At 46.1% G+C, this 16,355-nt stretch overlaps 1 protein-coding gene across 10 annotated transcripts in view; it reads left to right on the top strand.

Annotated features, from left to right (window-relative positions):
• Nucleotides 1–16,355, top strand: part of FKBP15 (FKBP prolyl isomerase 15) — a 108,235-nt gene that overhangs the window by 13,818 nt on the left and 78,062 nt on the right. For 6 of the 10 annotated variants that reach the window (XM_030535527.1, XM_030535532.1, XM_030535526.1 and 3 more), the window contains exon 2: nucleotides 10,258–10,370. In XM_030535527.1, the coding sequence (XP_030391387.1) occupies nucleotides 10,258–10,370 (113 nt within the window). Of the gene's footprint in view, nucleotides 1–10,257; nucleotides 10,371–10,454; nucleotides 10,673–16,355 lie in introns of those variants that run through there. The other 4 variants (XM_030535531.1, XM_030535530.1, XM_030535523.1 and 1 more) reach the window with 2 other exon arrangements.

Raw genomic sequence — 16,355 nt, 5'->3', positions numbered from 1 at the left:
CTTCCACGGCGACCGAGTGCACAGTCTAAGGAGGAACTCATGTCTCCAGCATCAAAGGAACAATTCCAGGCTGAGCAGGAAACAGATGACAACCTTCAGAAAGCTTGGGTGGTGGCACGGAGCACCCCACCGCCTCTCAGCTCTTCTAACCAATCCCGGTTTGTTGTAGAACAAGGACTTCTATACAAGGCGATTCTTTCTGGTGGACATCAGAAAGACAGATGTCCTCGAAGACCGTTGTTAGTTCCAACTATGTACCAAGAAAAGCTCTTAAGCTTAGCCCATGATCATCCCAGTGGCCATGCTGGGGTGAACAGTTCTAAAGACAGGTTGGGGGAATTCTTCCACTGGGAGGGAATGGGCAAGGACATGGCTGATTATGTCCGGTCTTGTGAGGTGTGCCAATGAGTGGTAAAGCCCCAAGACCATATCAAAGCCCCTCTCCAGCCACTCCCCATAATTGAGGTCCCATTTCAGCGAGTAGCTGTGGATATTCTGGGTCCTGTCCCAAAAAAGACCCCCAGAGGAAAGCAGTACATACTGACTTTCATAGATTTTGCTACCTGATGGCCAGAAGCAGTAGTTCTAAGCAACACCAGGGCTAAAAGTGTGTGCCAGGCCTTAGCAGACATTTTTGCCAGGGTAGGTTGGCCCTCCGGCATCCTTACAGATTCGGGAACTACTTTCCTGACAGGGACCATGAAAAACCTGTGGGAAGCTCATGGGGTGAATCACTTGGTTGCCACCCCTTATCACCATCAAACCAATGCCCTGATGGAGAGGTTTAATGGGACTTTAGGGGCCATGATACGTAAATTCATAAATGAACACTCCAATGATTGGGACCTAGTGTTTCAGCAGTTGCTTTTTGCCTGCAGGGCTGTGCCATATCCCAGTTGAGGGTTTTCACCATTCGAACTTGTGTATGGCCACGAGGTTAAGGGGCCATTACAGTTGAAGCAGCAATGGGAGGGGTTTACACCTTCTCCAGGAACTAACATTCTAGACTTTGTAAGCAACCTACAAAGCACCCTCCGACACTCTTTAGCCCTTGCTAAAGAAAATCTAAAGGATGCTCAGGAAGAGCAAAAGGTCTGGTATGATAAACATACCAGAGAGTGTTCCTTCAAAGTAGGAGACCAGGTTATGTTCTTGAAGGCGCAACAGGCCCATAACATGGAAGCATCATGGGAAGAGCCATTCACGGTCCAAGAGCGCCTGGGAGCTGTTAACTATCTCATAGCATTCCCCACCTCAACCCTAAAGCCTAAAGTGTACCATGTTAATTCTCTAAAGCCCTTTTATTCCAGAGAATTAAAGGTTTGTCAGTTTACAGCCCAGGGAGGAGATGACGCTGAGTGGCCTGAAGGTGTCTACTACGAAGGAAAAAGTAACGGTGGCTGGGAAGAGGTGAACCTCTCCACAATCCTGGAACGTCTATAGCGGCAACAGATCAAGGAACTGTGCACTAGCTTCGCACCAATGTTCTCAGCCACCGCAAGACGGACTGAACGGGCGTACCACTCCATTGACACAGGTAATGCTCATTGAATTAGAAACCCACTCTACCGGGTGTCTCCTCATGCCCAATCTGCTATGGAACGGGAGATCCAAAACATGCTACAGATGGGTATAATCCGCCCCTCTAACAGTGCATGGGCATCTCCAGTGGTTCTAGTTCCCAAACCAGATGGGGAAGTATGCTTTTGCATGGACTACCATAAGCTAAATGCTGTAACTCGTCCCGACAACTATCCAATGCCATGCACCGATGAGCTATTGGAGAAATTGGGACGTGCCCAGTTAATCTCTACATTAAACTTAACCAAGGGGTACAGGCAAGTACCGCTAGATCAACCCACCAAGGAAAGGTCAGCCTTCATCACTCATGCAGGGGTGTATGAATTTAATGTGCTTCCCTTCGGGCTGCAAAATGCACCCACCACCTTCCAAGAACTTGTAGATGGTCTCCTAGCAGGATTGGGAGAATCTGCAGTTGCCTACCTTGATGATGTGGCCATTTTTTCTGATTCATGGGCAGAACACCTGGAGCACCTGGAAATAGTCTTTGAGTGCATCAGGCAGGCAGGACTAACTATTAAGGCTAAAGAGTGTCAAATAGGCCAAAACAGAGTGACTTACCTTGAACACCAGGTGTGTCAAGGAACGATAAATCCCCTACAGGCCAAGGTCGATGCTATCCAAAAGTGGCCTGTCCCAAAGTCAAAGAAACATGTCCAATTCTTCTTATGCTTGGCAGGATATTACAGGCGATTTGTACCACACTACAGTCAGATCGCTGCCCCACTAACAGACCTAACCAGAAAGACACAGCCAAATGCAGTTAAGTGGACTGATGAGTGTCAGAAGGCTTTTAATCAGCTTAAGGCAACACTCATGTCTGACCCTGTGCTAAGTGCCCCAGACTTTGACAAACCATTCCTAGTAACCACAGATGTATCTGAGCGTGGTGTAGGAGCAGTTTTAATGCAGGAAGGACCGGATCAAGAATTTCATCCTGTAGTGTTTCTCAGCAAGAAGCTGTCTGAGAGGGAAAGCCACTGGTCAATCAGTGAAAAAGAATGCTACGCCATTGTGTATGTCCTGGAAAAACTACGCCCATACTTTTGGAGACAGCACTTCCAGCTACAAACTGACTATGCTGCGCTAAAGTGGCTTCATACTGGCAAGAGAAACAACAAAAAACTTCTTCGATGGAGTTTAGCTCTCCAAGATTTTGATTTTGAAATTCAACACATTTCAGGAGCTTCTAACAAAGTAGCTGATGCACTCTCCTGTGAAAGTTTCCCAGAATCAACTGGTTAAAAATTGTCCTTGAAATGTGAAAAATCTTGTAGTTTTACATAATTAGTAGTATACATAAAGGTGCATGTGTTTTTATTAATCTGTTTATTCTAAAGTTTTAGGAAGAAATTGCCACTCGTGTGGTTCAACGCTGTCTGAGATTTGTCATAAACAGATGGTTAAGTTTAACGCCTCTTTTACCTGTAGAGGGTTAAGAAGCTCAGGAAACCTGGCTGACACATGACCAGAGGATCAATAAGGGGACAAGATACTTTCAAATCTTGGGGGGGAGGGGGAAGTCTTTTGTTTGTGCTCTTTGTTTTGGGGGTTGTTCGCTCTTGGGACTAAGAGGAACCAGACATCAATCCAGGCTCTCCAAATCTTTCTGAAGTAGTATCTCATGTTTCAAATTTGTAAGTAACAGCCAGGCAGGGGTTCGTCTTATTTTTGTTTTCTCAACTTGTAAATATTCCTTTTCGCTGAGAGGATTTTACCTCTGTTTGCTGTAACTTTGAACCTAAGGCCAGAGGGGGTTCCTCTAGGCTATATGAATCTGATTACCCTGTAAAGTATTTTCCATCCGGATTATACAGAGATGATTTTTACCTTTCTTTTCTTTAATTAAAAGCCTTTTTTTCTTAATACCTGATTGATTTTTCCTTGTTTTAAGATCCAAGGGGTTTGGATCTGTGTTCACCAGGGAATTGGTGAAGTCCTTCAAGGCTACCCAGGGAGGGGAAAGTTTTGGGGGGACAGGGAGTGATCCAGGCACTGAAAATTCTGGATGGTGGCAGTGATACCAGATCGAAGCTAGTAATTAAGCTTAGAAGTGTCCATGCAGGTCCCCATATCTGTACCTTAAAGTTCAGAGTGGGGGAGGAACCTTGACACAGGCGTGGATGCATGTAAGGGTAATGCACTGAAAGACTGAGGTGCTCAGTTAGTACAGAGATGTGGGCCACACAAGTATGATAGATACATGCTAGATTGAGAAAGCAAAGTTCCATCTATCATGACATCTGTCTTTGGCTTGGCAGTTCCAGTACTGCTCACTGGCTCCCAATGGAAAAAGGACTAGTACTAGATTCCTCTAAAGCATATCCAGTATGGTTGATGCCCTTATTTTCCAAAGTGTATCTACTCACAAATGTCTCTTTATTCTAAAGGTCATTTGAGAGTATTTTATAATTCACTTTTATTTAAGGTATCTATCTTCTCCCTATGTCTTGTAGCCACCCTTACATGCAGAGGTGGATCTGTGGTGCTCAGTTTTCTCGCAGAAAAACACTATGGGGTTAAGTCAACCTAAGTTACACAACGCCAGCTATGTGACTAACGTAGCTGGAGTTGCTGTAGCTTAGGTTAACTTACAGCGGTGTGTAGACTGCACTGGGTTGACTGGAGAAACTCTCCCGTCAATTTACCTTGTGCTTCTCCTTCAGTGGAGTACCAGAGTCAATGGGAGAGCGATTGATGGTCAATTTGGTGCAGGGGTCAGCAACTTTTCAGAAGCAGTGCACCGAGTCTTCATTTATTCACTCTAATCTAAGGGTTTGCGTGACGGTAATACGTTTTAATGTTCTTTAGAGGGTCTCTCTATAAGTCTATATATTATATAACTAAACTAGTGTTGTATTGTAAAATAAACAAGGTTTTTCAAAATGTTTAAGAAGCTTCATTTAAAATGAAATTAAAATGTTGATCTTACGCCACCGGCCCGCTCAGACTGCTGCTGGTCTGGGGTTCTGTTCACCTAGGCCAGCAGTGGGCTGAGTGAGGCCTGCGCCTGGGACCCCGGCTCGCAAGGGTCCAGCAGCCAGAACCCCAGACCAGCAGCAGGCTGTGCGAGGCCGGTGGCTGGGACCCCAGACTAGCAATGGACTGAGTGGCTCAGCCCACTGCCGCTCAGGGATTCCATCCGGCGTCTCCTACCAGCCGGGATCCTGGCTGCCAGATTTGCTCAGCCTGCTGCCAGTCGTGTCCCGGCCCTCCCCACATACCTACCTTCTCCCTGGTTCTGGCCATTCTCTTCCTCTCTCTGCACTGAGCTGAGGGTGGGAGTGGACCGAGAACAGGGCTGGGGATGAAGGGTCTGGCCAGGAGCTAGAATGAGGGAGGGGGCTCAGGGTTGGGGCAGGAGGTTCGGGTGTGGGGCACTTACCTGGGAAGCTCCCATTTGATGGGGGGGGTGTAGGTGGGAATGTGGGAAGGGGGGTGCAGGAGCTCCTGTTTGGTGTTCCAGGTGGGGATGTGGCAGGTGCATCGGGTATGGGAGAGATGTGGGGGGGCGCCAGAGTCAGGGCTAGAGTTATGGGGGGAGGGATGAAGGAGTCAAGCAGAGGGCTGGATGTGTATGAGGGAGGTACAGGGCTCAGGGGTGCGTGGGGGGAGGATCAGGGCTCGGGAGAGGGCTGGGTGACTGCCTTCCTAAGAACTCCCAACCTCCCTGCACCTTGTCCCCTGCCCACCCCCTCCTGGCACCCCTACCCCCAATTGCCCCCCAGGACCCCGCCACCTATCTAAGCCTCCTTATTCCTTGTCCCCTGACAGGACCCTACCTGTCCCCGAACTGCCTCGACCCTTATCCACACCCCTGCTCCCAGCCAGACCCCTGGGACTCCCATGCCTATCCGACCCATCCAGCACCCCCTGCTCCCTGCCTGCCCCAACCCCTCTCCACACCCTTGCCTCCTGACAGGACCCCCAGAACTCCTGACTCAGGCAACCCCCCCAGCTCCTTGTCCCCTGCCCCTACCCCCGGAGTCTCCTTGCTCCTAGTCCCCTGACTACCTTGACCCCTATCCACCCCTCACTCCTGGGACTCCTATGCCCCATCCCCCCCCCCCGCTCTCTGACTGCCCCCTCCAGAGACCTACCACCCCTAACCACCACCACACTGGGATCCCACCCCCCCCATCCAACCCACCCTGCACCCTGTCCCCTGACTGCCCCCACCCTGGACCCCTTACCATGCCCCATCCAACCCCCGCAGCTCTGGACCCCTTACCATGAAGCTCCACGCAGAGCCAGGTACGCTGCCCTGTGGGAGCACACAGCCCCTCCCCTCAGAGCACTGTGCGTGCGGCGGCAGAGCTCCGGTTGTGCGGGGAGCATTTCTGCCTCCCTGCAGAGCCAAACGCTGCCCTGCGAGCGTGCACAGCCCCGACCCCCCAGAGCGCTGTGCGCACGGCGGCAGGCCTCCAGGGGAGGGGAGAAGGTGGGAGAGGGGCCGGCAGCTCACTGCGCTTGGGCTGGCACTCTGGCCCGGGAGCGCAGACCCCACGGCTTGCCGTGCCAGGAGAGTGGGCCATTTGCCCACCCCATGTGCACGGCTATGCTTCTGCTCCCTGCCCCCATGTGGGGAGCAAAAGGCAGAGGAGAGCAGGCTGGGCTGGGCAGGATTTTTAATGGCATGCTAGGTTGCCGATCCCTGAGTTAGTGGGTCTAAGACCCACTAAATCGACCCCATGAATCAATTGCTCTAGTGTACAGTAAGTGTAGAGAAGCCCATATATTAGAAGACCTGCTGCTGCTTCTTTATTTTCAAAAGGAAGTGAAGTCGGGTGGGTGTGATGGTCTTGTGATGAGGTTAATTGTGAGTTTGCAAACGAAGTTAACTTGTGACCCATCTAAGTTTCTCTTCCATTTTTAGTTTTTGTAGATGGTTGGTTGTTTTTTTTTTTCAAAAAAAACAAGCTGAACACAAGTCTCCTTTTCCCACAAACTCTCAAGTACAAATAGCAATCACGTTTGTAATCTTCTGCTTAGAAGATCGCATGTGCTTTCAGAAAATCACTGCTGTGGGGAACAAGAAATGCTGTTTAAAATCAGTTTCTACTACTGCCTTTCCTGTGGGGAAATATGCTGAGGTGCTACATTTCACAGAGAGCCGCAATAAAGCTTGGGCTCACCCCAGAATTTGTAATAGTATTAGAAAAACAGTGTACAGAAAAGCATACTGTTGGGCACATGGAGACTGGAATATCTTTGTCAGGAAATCTGTGAGTTTGTTTCCATAGAAGTAGTTTGATTTTATAGACGTGCTCTTGGTGGTAGCTGAAACCTCACAATCTGAAACTGAACTTCAGCTGTAATACCATACTCTCAGTTGCAGTTCAGAACAAGCCTTTTGAGTTTCTGATCTGATAACGAACGAATATCGCTTTTTTCTATTATCCATTCAATATGGAAGTTCACTAAAATGAAGGAAGTCCAGCAATGTTTTCTCTCTAAAATGCAGTATGAAATAAAGTTACAGTATAAGCCAAATCTTCTTGACCTTATTAATAGACTCAAGTTCTCAATCTGTTCAGTTTAATAAATAGAAGGTTGATTGCAGTTTACAAATCTCTGTGTGGGGAACAAATGTTTGATAATGAGCTCTTTAATACAGCAGGCAAAGTTGTAAAGATCCAGTGTCTAGAAGTAGAAACTAGACAAATTCAAACAGGAAATAAGGGGGCAGTTTTTAAATCAAGATTGGTGCTTTTCTAGAAGATATGCTCTGGTTCAAAATTGTTTTGGGGGAATTTCTCTGGCCAATGCTATGCAGGTCAGATTAGATTATCACAATGGTTCCTTCTGCCCTTAGAATCAAAGAATATGAATGTGATAAAAAGAAAAGAATTGAATGCAACTTTTAGGGCACGAGTGATGTAAAAGAATTCATTAAAATTCTAATCTTATTGCTGGATGATACTTGAGCAGGAAAAAATATCTTTTTGCCTTCTCTGATGTAAAAAGTTATCAAGGCTGTAAATGTTATAGTTTGCTTTACTATGCTCCTAAACACCCTTTTTTCCCATGTTTCTCAAACTGTGCGTCACAATACCAAAGTATACATTAAATCATGAAGTTTCCTTGCTTTGATAGATTCCCCCCCCCCCCCCCCCCCAAGGAGCAGGAAACAGACTTAAAATATGTAGGGCTTTCATTCATACAATTGAGATGTCGGATGTTATACTGTAAATGAAATGTACTGGAGGAGGAAAGCATTGCAAGCCTGGACCACAGCAGAATTGTGGAAGAGAAGTACACCTCTATCCCGATGCAACACGAATTTTGATATAACGAGGTAAAGCAGTGGGGAGTCCCAAGCCCTTGAAAGCGCCCCCCGAGCCCTGCTGCTTTACTGCGTTATATCTGAATTCGTGTGGCAGCTCGGGCCCTTTAAATCACTGCCCAGGCATGCTGCCAGAGCTCCGGCAGTGATTTAAAGGGACTGGGGCTCCCGGCAGTGGCTGGAGTACCGGGCCCTTTAAATCACTGCCGGGGCTCTGGCAGCCAGGCTCAGGCGGTGACTTAAAGGGCCAGAGACTCCAGCCGCTGCAGGGAGCCCTAGGCTTTTTAAATCCCCACCTGAGCCCCGCTGCCAGAGCTCCGGTGGTGATTTAAAGGGACTGGGGCACCTTGCAGTGGCTGGAGCACTGGGCCCTTTAAATCCCTGCCGGGAAAGCTGGTCCAGTCCGGCACGGCGTACCGGCTCTTGCCAGTACACTGTACCATACCAAAGCTGATATAACATGGTCTCACCTATAAGGCAGTGAGATTTTTTGGGTCCCGAGGACCGCTATATCGGGTAGAGGTATAGTAGTGAAACTGACTAGAGTAGTTCAGTTGTGAAACTTCAAAGTAAACCTATAATATGAAAGATGCAAAGTAAATTAGATCCACACTCTTCCACCCTTAGGTGGTGGTGGTGGTGGTGGTAGTGGTGGTAATGCAGTCAAGAAAAAACAAGATTTTTAATATTAATTTATTCTATTTTTTAAAGTTATTTCTTGCACACTAGTTTTGTTTGGAAATTGGTGTACATTAACATCTGAAAATGAGACTGTCATCAAAGACTGAAAGCAGCTGTGTGTTAAATTCTTGATACAGTAATAAGTATGCTCTCACAATTTTTTTAGGGATGAACGCTACGAATAATAGGGGTTGCTCACATTACATCATACTAATATTTACTTAACCATAAAAATAAAATCATATCCATTCGATAGTAAGCAGTCTTTAGCTATTAGCCAGTGAACTCATAGAACCATAGGATGCAAAGTCCTGCACTTAGGAAGAAAGAATCTCATGCACCGCTACAGTCTGGGGACCAACTGGCTAAGCAGCAGTTCTGCAGAAAAGGACCTGGAGATTACAGTGGATAAGAAGCTGGATATGAGTCAGCAGTGTACCCTTGTTACCAAGAAGACCAATGGCATATTGGGCTATATTAGTAGGAGCATAGCCAGCAGATCGAGGAAAGTGATTATTCCCGCTCTATTCAGCATTGGTGAGGCCACACCTGGAGTATAGCATCCAGTTTTGGGGGCCCCCCACTACAGAAGGGATGTGAACAAATTGGAGCGAGTCCAGCAGAGAGCAATGAAAATAAGGGGGCTGGGGCACATGACTTACGAGGAGAGGCTGAAGGAACTGGGGTTATTTAATCTGCAGAAAAGACAAGTGAGGGGGGATTTGATAGCAGCCTTCAACTACCTGAAGGGTGGTTCCAAAGAGGATGGAACTCAGTGGTGGCAGATGACAGAACAAGGAGCAGTGGCCTCAAGTTGGAATGGGGGAGGTCTAGATTGGACATTAGGAAAAACTATTTCACTAGCAGGGTGTTGAAGCACTGGAATGGGTTCCCTAGGGAAGTGGTGGAATCTCCATCCTTAGAGGTTTTTAAGGCCCAGCTTGACAAAGCCCTGGCTGGGATGATTTAGTTGGCTTTGGTCCTGCTTTGAGCAGGGGATTGGACTAGATGACTTTCTGAGGTCTCTTCCAACCCTAATATTGTATGATTCATTTTGATTCTCTTTATCTAGATTGCTGCTGTTTTGGGTTTATAGCACTCAAAGGAAATGCTCTTAATCTCTTCTCTGCTTTCTTAAAAAACGTGTGTTTAAAAAATGCGTTACATCCTTGTCAATAAATGTCTGCAGTTGGGGGCCCTAGGGTATACCACCGTGCATCCTTGCTAATATGTTGTTCTCTCAATCTTGAGTACTTGTGGCACCTTAGAGACTAATATATAATCTTCCACTCTATACATCTGACGAAATGAGTTTTAGCCTACAAAAACTTATGCCCAAATAAATTTGTTAGTCTCTAAAGTGCCACAAGTACTCCTTGTTCGTTTTGTGGATACAGGCTAACACGGCTACCACTCTGAAATCAGTCTTGAGTGTGTATTAGGTTTGGGGAAGCATAACAAAATGGATGTTCTCTATAATCCCCACTACAAATAGTAAAATGATTTGTACATGTAAAACTCCAGCTTTTTCCAAATTTAGTGATCAGTTAGACAGTACTGAGCCATTTTATTTCAATCCAACTGTGGGTCTCTAAAACAACAAATGACACTTTTATCTTGGTATAATTTAAAGTTAGCAACTTCCCTGTTCTTTAAAAATCAAGAAAGAACTGTCCCATAAACAAAATGAATGATTTCTTTTCTCTTAGCAGCGCCAGATTGGCCTCTCTCTTTGGATTGGATCAGACAGTATCAATCCATGGAAATGAATTCTTCCAATATACAGCACCAAAACAGCCTAAAAAAGGCCAAGCAGCAGCGAGTAAGTAACTGGTGTGATGAATGTGTGAATTTTAGCAATTTCTATTATTCTGATGCATTCCTCAGTTTCCTCTGGGCTTTGCAGCACTATGCACTGAGTGTGAAGAGAAGGGATGGGACAAAGTGTTAACAGATTGAACATGTGACAGGAAAATCTAGAATATACAGTGGAAACCCCAGTGCCCGGAACATTCACGCTTCGCATCCAAGACCTCAGAGGAAGGAGCTTCACCATCTTACTCTGCTCTCAGGGAAGCAGAGCAAAGGTCCCGAGCTGGAGGACAGTGCTGTTAGGTGGCTGTGGTAAGCGCTGAACTCACAGACACAAGGCTCTCATGTGGGGCTAAGACAAAGGAATAGAGACAAAGGAAGCAAAGATGCTTGCTACAGCAACGTAGCTCAAGAGTGCCTTAGAATTTGCTGTGTCTTAACCTTTACTTCTCTGGAAAAACCTCAGGATTTTCAGATTCCTTATCCCAGGTGGCTAACAAATTATTACATTGTTTTGAAAAGACTGCCTGATGTCGCTGCAAATATATACTGAAAGGCATTGCTCTGAGAAAAGGTACAGAACAAGTCTCCTATAGTTGTCTGTCTTGGCTTCCGGGAGCCCTTAAGAGGGATTGCAAGCACCCAGAGTCCCAGTTTTGGAGCTGTGGAGGCCATGGGCCTGCCCCTCTGGAACTGTGTGGAACCTTGGAGTCTGGCACGCTAAAGGGGTCCCTCCCAAGGGATTGGTTACAGGCTGGGGCATAGATCAGACTCTCTGAACCCATGACAACTGGGTTACACACATGAATAGCAAACCCTCTAGGCATGTGTGTTGCTGGCTAGAAAAGAGAACTAAGGCCAACACTAACAGCAAACTAACTTAGTCTTTTAATGAATAACCTACAGCAGTAGACTGGGCCTTTTGTATTTTAAGATGCCTTGGAATTTGCCATGGACTCTTGCAATAAAATAGTGCTCAGGAGTATAAGGTCTCAGTTTCCAGTACTCAAGATGCTAAAGAGAGTATTGAAAATATTAACTAAATGTAAATAAATTAAAAAATCTCAGGTTGTCTCATAGGTTCAAGCTGTCTGCAAACTCAATCTGACAACTCTGAACTGCCTCAGTTGTTTCAGTGAGCTGGTAACTATGAAACTTAGAGCATGTCTACTCTTAATTCTGGAGTGATCGATCCAGCGGGGGTTGATTTGTTGCATCTAGTGAAGACTCAATAAATCGACTGCTGAGCCCTCTCCTGTGAACTCCAGTACTCCACCGGAGCAAGAAGCGTAGGTGGAGTCGATGGGAGGGCATCAGCAGTCGACCTACTGCAGTGATGAAGTAGATCTAAGTACACAGACTTCAGCTATGTTATTCACGTAGCTGAATTTGCATAACTTAGTTTGATTTTCCCACCTCCTTACCCCGACCATGCCGAAGATGGCAATTTAAATTTCAGTGTTAACTCTTTCACTGTTGAGCAGTTCACTAGAAACATCCAGCTAAGGCTTGAATCTTGAAATGCCAGACTATTTTCTGTTTTCTCAGGCCTGGTCTACACTACGAGTTTATATCGAATTTAGCAGCATTAAACCGAATTAACCCTGCACCCGTCCACACAACAAAACCCTTTATATCAATATAAAGGACTCTTAATACTGATATCTGTACTCCTCCCTGACGAGGGGAGTAGTGCGTATTGCCATTTCGGATTAAGGTTAGTGTGGCTGCAATTTGACGGTATTGGCCTCTGGGAGCTATCCCACTATGCACCATTAACCGCTCTGGACAGCAATCTGGAGTTGAATGCACTAGCCAGGTAGACAGGAAAAGCCCTGCGAACTTTTGTATTTAATTTCCTGTTTGCCCAGCATGGAGCACCACAGGTGACCATGCAGTCCCAGAATCAAAAAAGAGCTCCAGCATGGACCGTACGGGAGATACTGAATCTGATCTCTGTATGGGGAGATTAATCTGTTCTATCAGAACTCGGTTCTAAAAGACGAAATGCCAAACTATTTGAAGAAATCTCCAAGGCTATGATAGACAGAGGCCACAGCAAGGACTCAACACAGTGCTGCATGACAAGCGTAACGGAAAGCCAAAGAATCAAATGGATGCTCACGGAGGGAGGGAGGCGGGGACTAAGGACACAAGGTATCCCACAGTCTCCAAAAACTATTTGCATTCTTGGCTGAGCTCCCAATGCCTGAAGGGTCAAAAAAATTGTTGCGGCTGGTTCAGGGTATATGTTGTCAATCCATCCCCACCCCGTGAAAAAAAAGGGGAAAAAATCATTTGTTACCTTTTTTCAATGTCACCGCATGTCTACTGGATGCTGCTGGCAGATGCGGTGCTGCAGCGCTATACAGCAGCATCCCCTTGCCTTGCCTTGCGGATGGCAGACTGTACAATAGGACTGTTATCTGTCGTCATCATCTCTTGAGTGCTCCTGGCTGGCCTCAGTGAGGTCGGCCGGGGGCGCCTGGGCAAAAATGGGAATTACTCCCCGTCATTCCCTTCTTTAAGCTTTATCTCCTGAAGATTCAGTCCTGCCTGGAATATCATAGCAGCTGGAGGTTGCGCTCCCCCCCCCTTTACTGTCTAGTGGAGATTCAGTCCTGCCTGGAATATCATAGCAGCTGGAGGCTGCCTCTCTCCCCCCCCCCAGTTTTAGCTCAATACAATTAGTGTTGTTTCTTATTCATGCATTCTTTATTACTTCATCACACAAATGAGGGGATAACGGCCACGGTAGCCCAGGAGTTGTGTGGGAGGAGGGAAGCAACAGATGGGGTTGTTGCAGGGGCACCCCCTAGAATTGCATGCAGCTCATCATTTCTGCAGGATGTCTGGGGCTCTGACCCGGAGCAGCTGTTTGCCTCTCTGGTTCTTTAGTAGACTTGCCTGATATTCTAGGCAGGACTGACTCTACCTTTGGACAAAATGTAAAGAAGGGAATGACCTGGGGAGTCATTCCCATTTTTGTCCATGTGCCCCTGGCTGACTTCACCAAGGCCAGCCAGGAGCACCCATGACAGCAGTAGACAGTACAATATGACTGGTAACAGTCTCTGATAACTTGCAAAGGCAAGAGGATACTGCTGTGTAGCACTGCAGTACCACGTCTGTCAGCAGCATCCAGCAGACATATGGTGACAGTGAAAAAAGGCTGAACGGGCTCCATGGTTGTCGTGCTATGGCATCTGCCAGGGCAATCCAGGGAAAAGCGCGCAAAGTGATTGTCTGCCATAGCTTTCACGGAGGGAGGATTGACTGATGACATTTACCCGGAATCACCCATGACACTGCTTTTGCCTCCTCATACATTGTGATCTCAACCCTGAATTCCAATGGGCGGGGGAGACTGTGGGAACTATGGGATAGCTATGGGATAGCTACCCACAGTGCAACGCTCCAGAAATTGACGCTCACCTCGGTACGTGGATGCACACTGCTGAATTAATGTTCTTAGTGTGGCCACGTGCACTCGACTTTATGCAATCTGTTTCCAAATACCGGCTTCTGTAAAATCGGAATAATCCCGTAGTGTAGACATACCCTCAGTTACCAAATGCCAAAACTTCAACGCCTTCTCTTGACAACTTTGCATGGTTCTGAACTGTCAAAGATAAGGAGGTGTTAGTACCGTTATATAAGGCGCTGGTGAGACCCCACCTGGAATACTGTGTGCAGTTCTGGTCTCCCATGTTTAAGAAGGATGAATTCAAACTGGAACAGGTTCAGAGACGGGCTACTAGGATGATCCGAGGAATGGAAAACCTGTCATATGAAAGGAGACTCAAAGAGCTTGGCTTGTTTAGTCTAGCCAAAAGAAGGCTGAGGGGAGATATGCTTGCTCTTTATAAATATATCAGAGGGATTAATATTAGGGAGGGAGAGGAATTATTTAAGATTAGTACCAATGTATACACAAGAATGAATGGGTATAAACTGGACACTAGGAAGTTTAGACTTGAAATTAGACGAAGGTTTCTTACCATTAGAGGAGTGAAGTTCTGGATCAGCCTTCCAAGGGGAGTAATGGGGGCAAAACACATATCTGGCTTTAAGATTAAGCTTGATAAGTTTATGGAAGGGATGGTATGATGGGAGAGCCTAATTTTGGCAATTGATCTTTGATTATCAGCAAATAAGTATGCCTAGTGGTGGTTGATGGGATGTTGGATGGGATGGGATCTGAGTTACTGCAGAGAATTCTTTCCTGAGTGCTGGCTGGTGAGTCTTGCCCACATGCTCAGGGTTTAGCTGATTGCCATATTTGGGGTCGGGAAGGAATTTTCCTCCAGGGCAGATTGGCAGAGGCCCTGGAGGTTTTTCGCCTTCCCCTGCAGTGTGGGGCATGGTCACTTGCTGGTGGATTCTCTGCAGCTTGAGGTCTTCAGACCACAATTTGAAGACTTCAATAACTTAGGCATAGGTTAGGGGTTTGTTATAGAAGTGGATGGGTAGGGTTCTGTGGCCTGCTTTGTGCAGGGGGTCAGACTAGATGATCACATTGGTCCCTTCTGACCCTAGAATCTATGAATCTATAATACATAAATCTGCTTGATGCAGATTGAGGCCTAGGCCAGAGAACAGTGTCCTCATGCTGGCTAATGCCAATAATTGCTGCTGTCAGCTGATATGTAATGAGCTGCTTCAAGATGGCCCAGATCTGTGTTTCAATGGCTCTTTGCAGCCCTCTAACTTTGTGTCGCATTCTCCATTATAAACTCTTAAGGCGTCTATAATTCTGCTTAGCTTGCTGTTGGGAAATCCTTTTCTTGGTAGCAAATGTGGATAGCTTTATTTCCATTAGTTTATCTCTATTGGTTGGGTAGCTTCTAGTAAAAACATAAGGTGTTTTGAGGCATTAAAAGTGCCTGAAATAGCTGAATTATTAAAAGATGCACATATTTTACTATGCATGTGTCTTTGCACTGGCCATGCTGAAGGTCATGTTTGTTCTTCTAACTAGGCTGGGTATTAAAATGAGCTCTGCTTTTTGAGGTCCAGAAAAACCTGTCTTGTTATATTTCAATATCCTGCCTGATCAGCTAAATCATGTAGAGCATCAGGGTGTGCATGCTCATCAAGTTAGTGTCCTGTCCACCAGAAATATGAGGTTCTAATTTCCTTATCAGAGAGCAGCAGGCCTATTTACTTTAAGGTGCATGTTCTTGTTTTAAATCACTTCAATTTTTGATGGGACCAAAATGTGTATACTAAGGACCAGATATTTAAATGTATCCAATGCCTATTGACATCAGGGGAGTTAAGCACTGTGATAGTTGGGCCTACAAATTTATTCTAATTGTGAATTTAATTGTAAAAAGTAGTTCATAAGATGTCACAATAACCTGCAAGAACACATGTTGATGGGAAAAGTTGCGAAAGGGAGACTCAGAGACTTTAAGGTCAGAAGGGACCATTATGATCGTCTGGTCTGACCTCCTGCACAACACAGGCCACAGAATCTCACCCACCGACTCCTGTAATAAACCCCTAACCTATGTCTGAATTACTGAAGTCCTCAAATCATGGTTTAAAGACTTCAAGGTGCAGAGAATTCTCCAGCAAGTGACTCCCATGCTGTAGAGGAAGGTGACAAGCCTCCAGGGCCTCTACCAATCTGCCCTGGAGGAAAATTCCAAATATGGTGCTCAGGTAAACCCAGAGCATGTGGGCAAGACTCACCAGCCAGACACCTGGGAAAGAATTCTCTGTAGTAACTCAGATCCCACCCCATCTAACATCCCATCACAGGCCATTGGGCATATTTACTGCTAATAGTAAAAGATCAATTAATTGCCAAAATTAGGCTATCCCATCATACTGTCCCCTCCATAAATTTATCAAGCTTAATCTTGAATATGTCTTTTGCCCCTCATGTTTTGCTTGGAAGGCTGTTCCAGAACTTCACTCCTCTGGTGGTTAGAAACCTTTGTCTAATTTCAAGTATAAACTTTCGGATGGCCAGTTTATATCCATT

This window comes from Gopherus evgoodei, chromosome 16, assembly GCF_007399415.2.
Source record: "Gopherus evgoodei ecotype Sinaloan lineage chromosome 16, rGopEvg1_v1.p, whole genome shotgun sequence".
NCBI classification, from domain to species: Eukaryota; Metazoa; Chordata; order Testudines; family Testudinidae; genus Gopherus; species Gopherus evgoodei.
The sequence above is the reverse complement of the archived record's forward strand: the minus strand, read 5'-3'. Positions and strand labels throughout refer to the sequence as shown.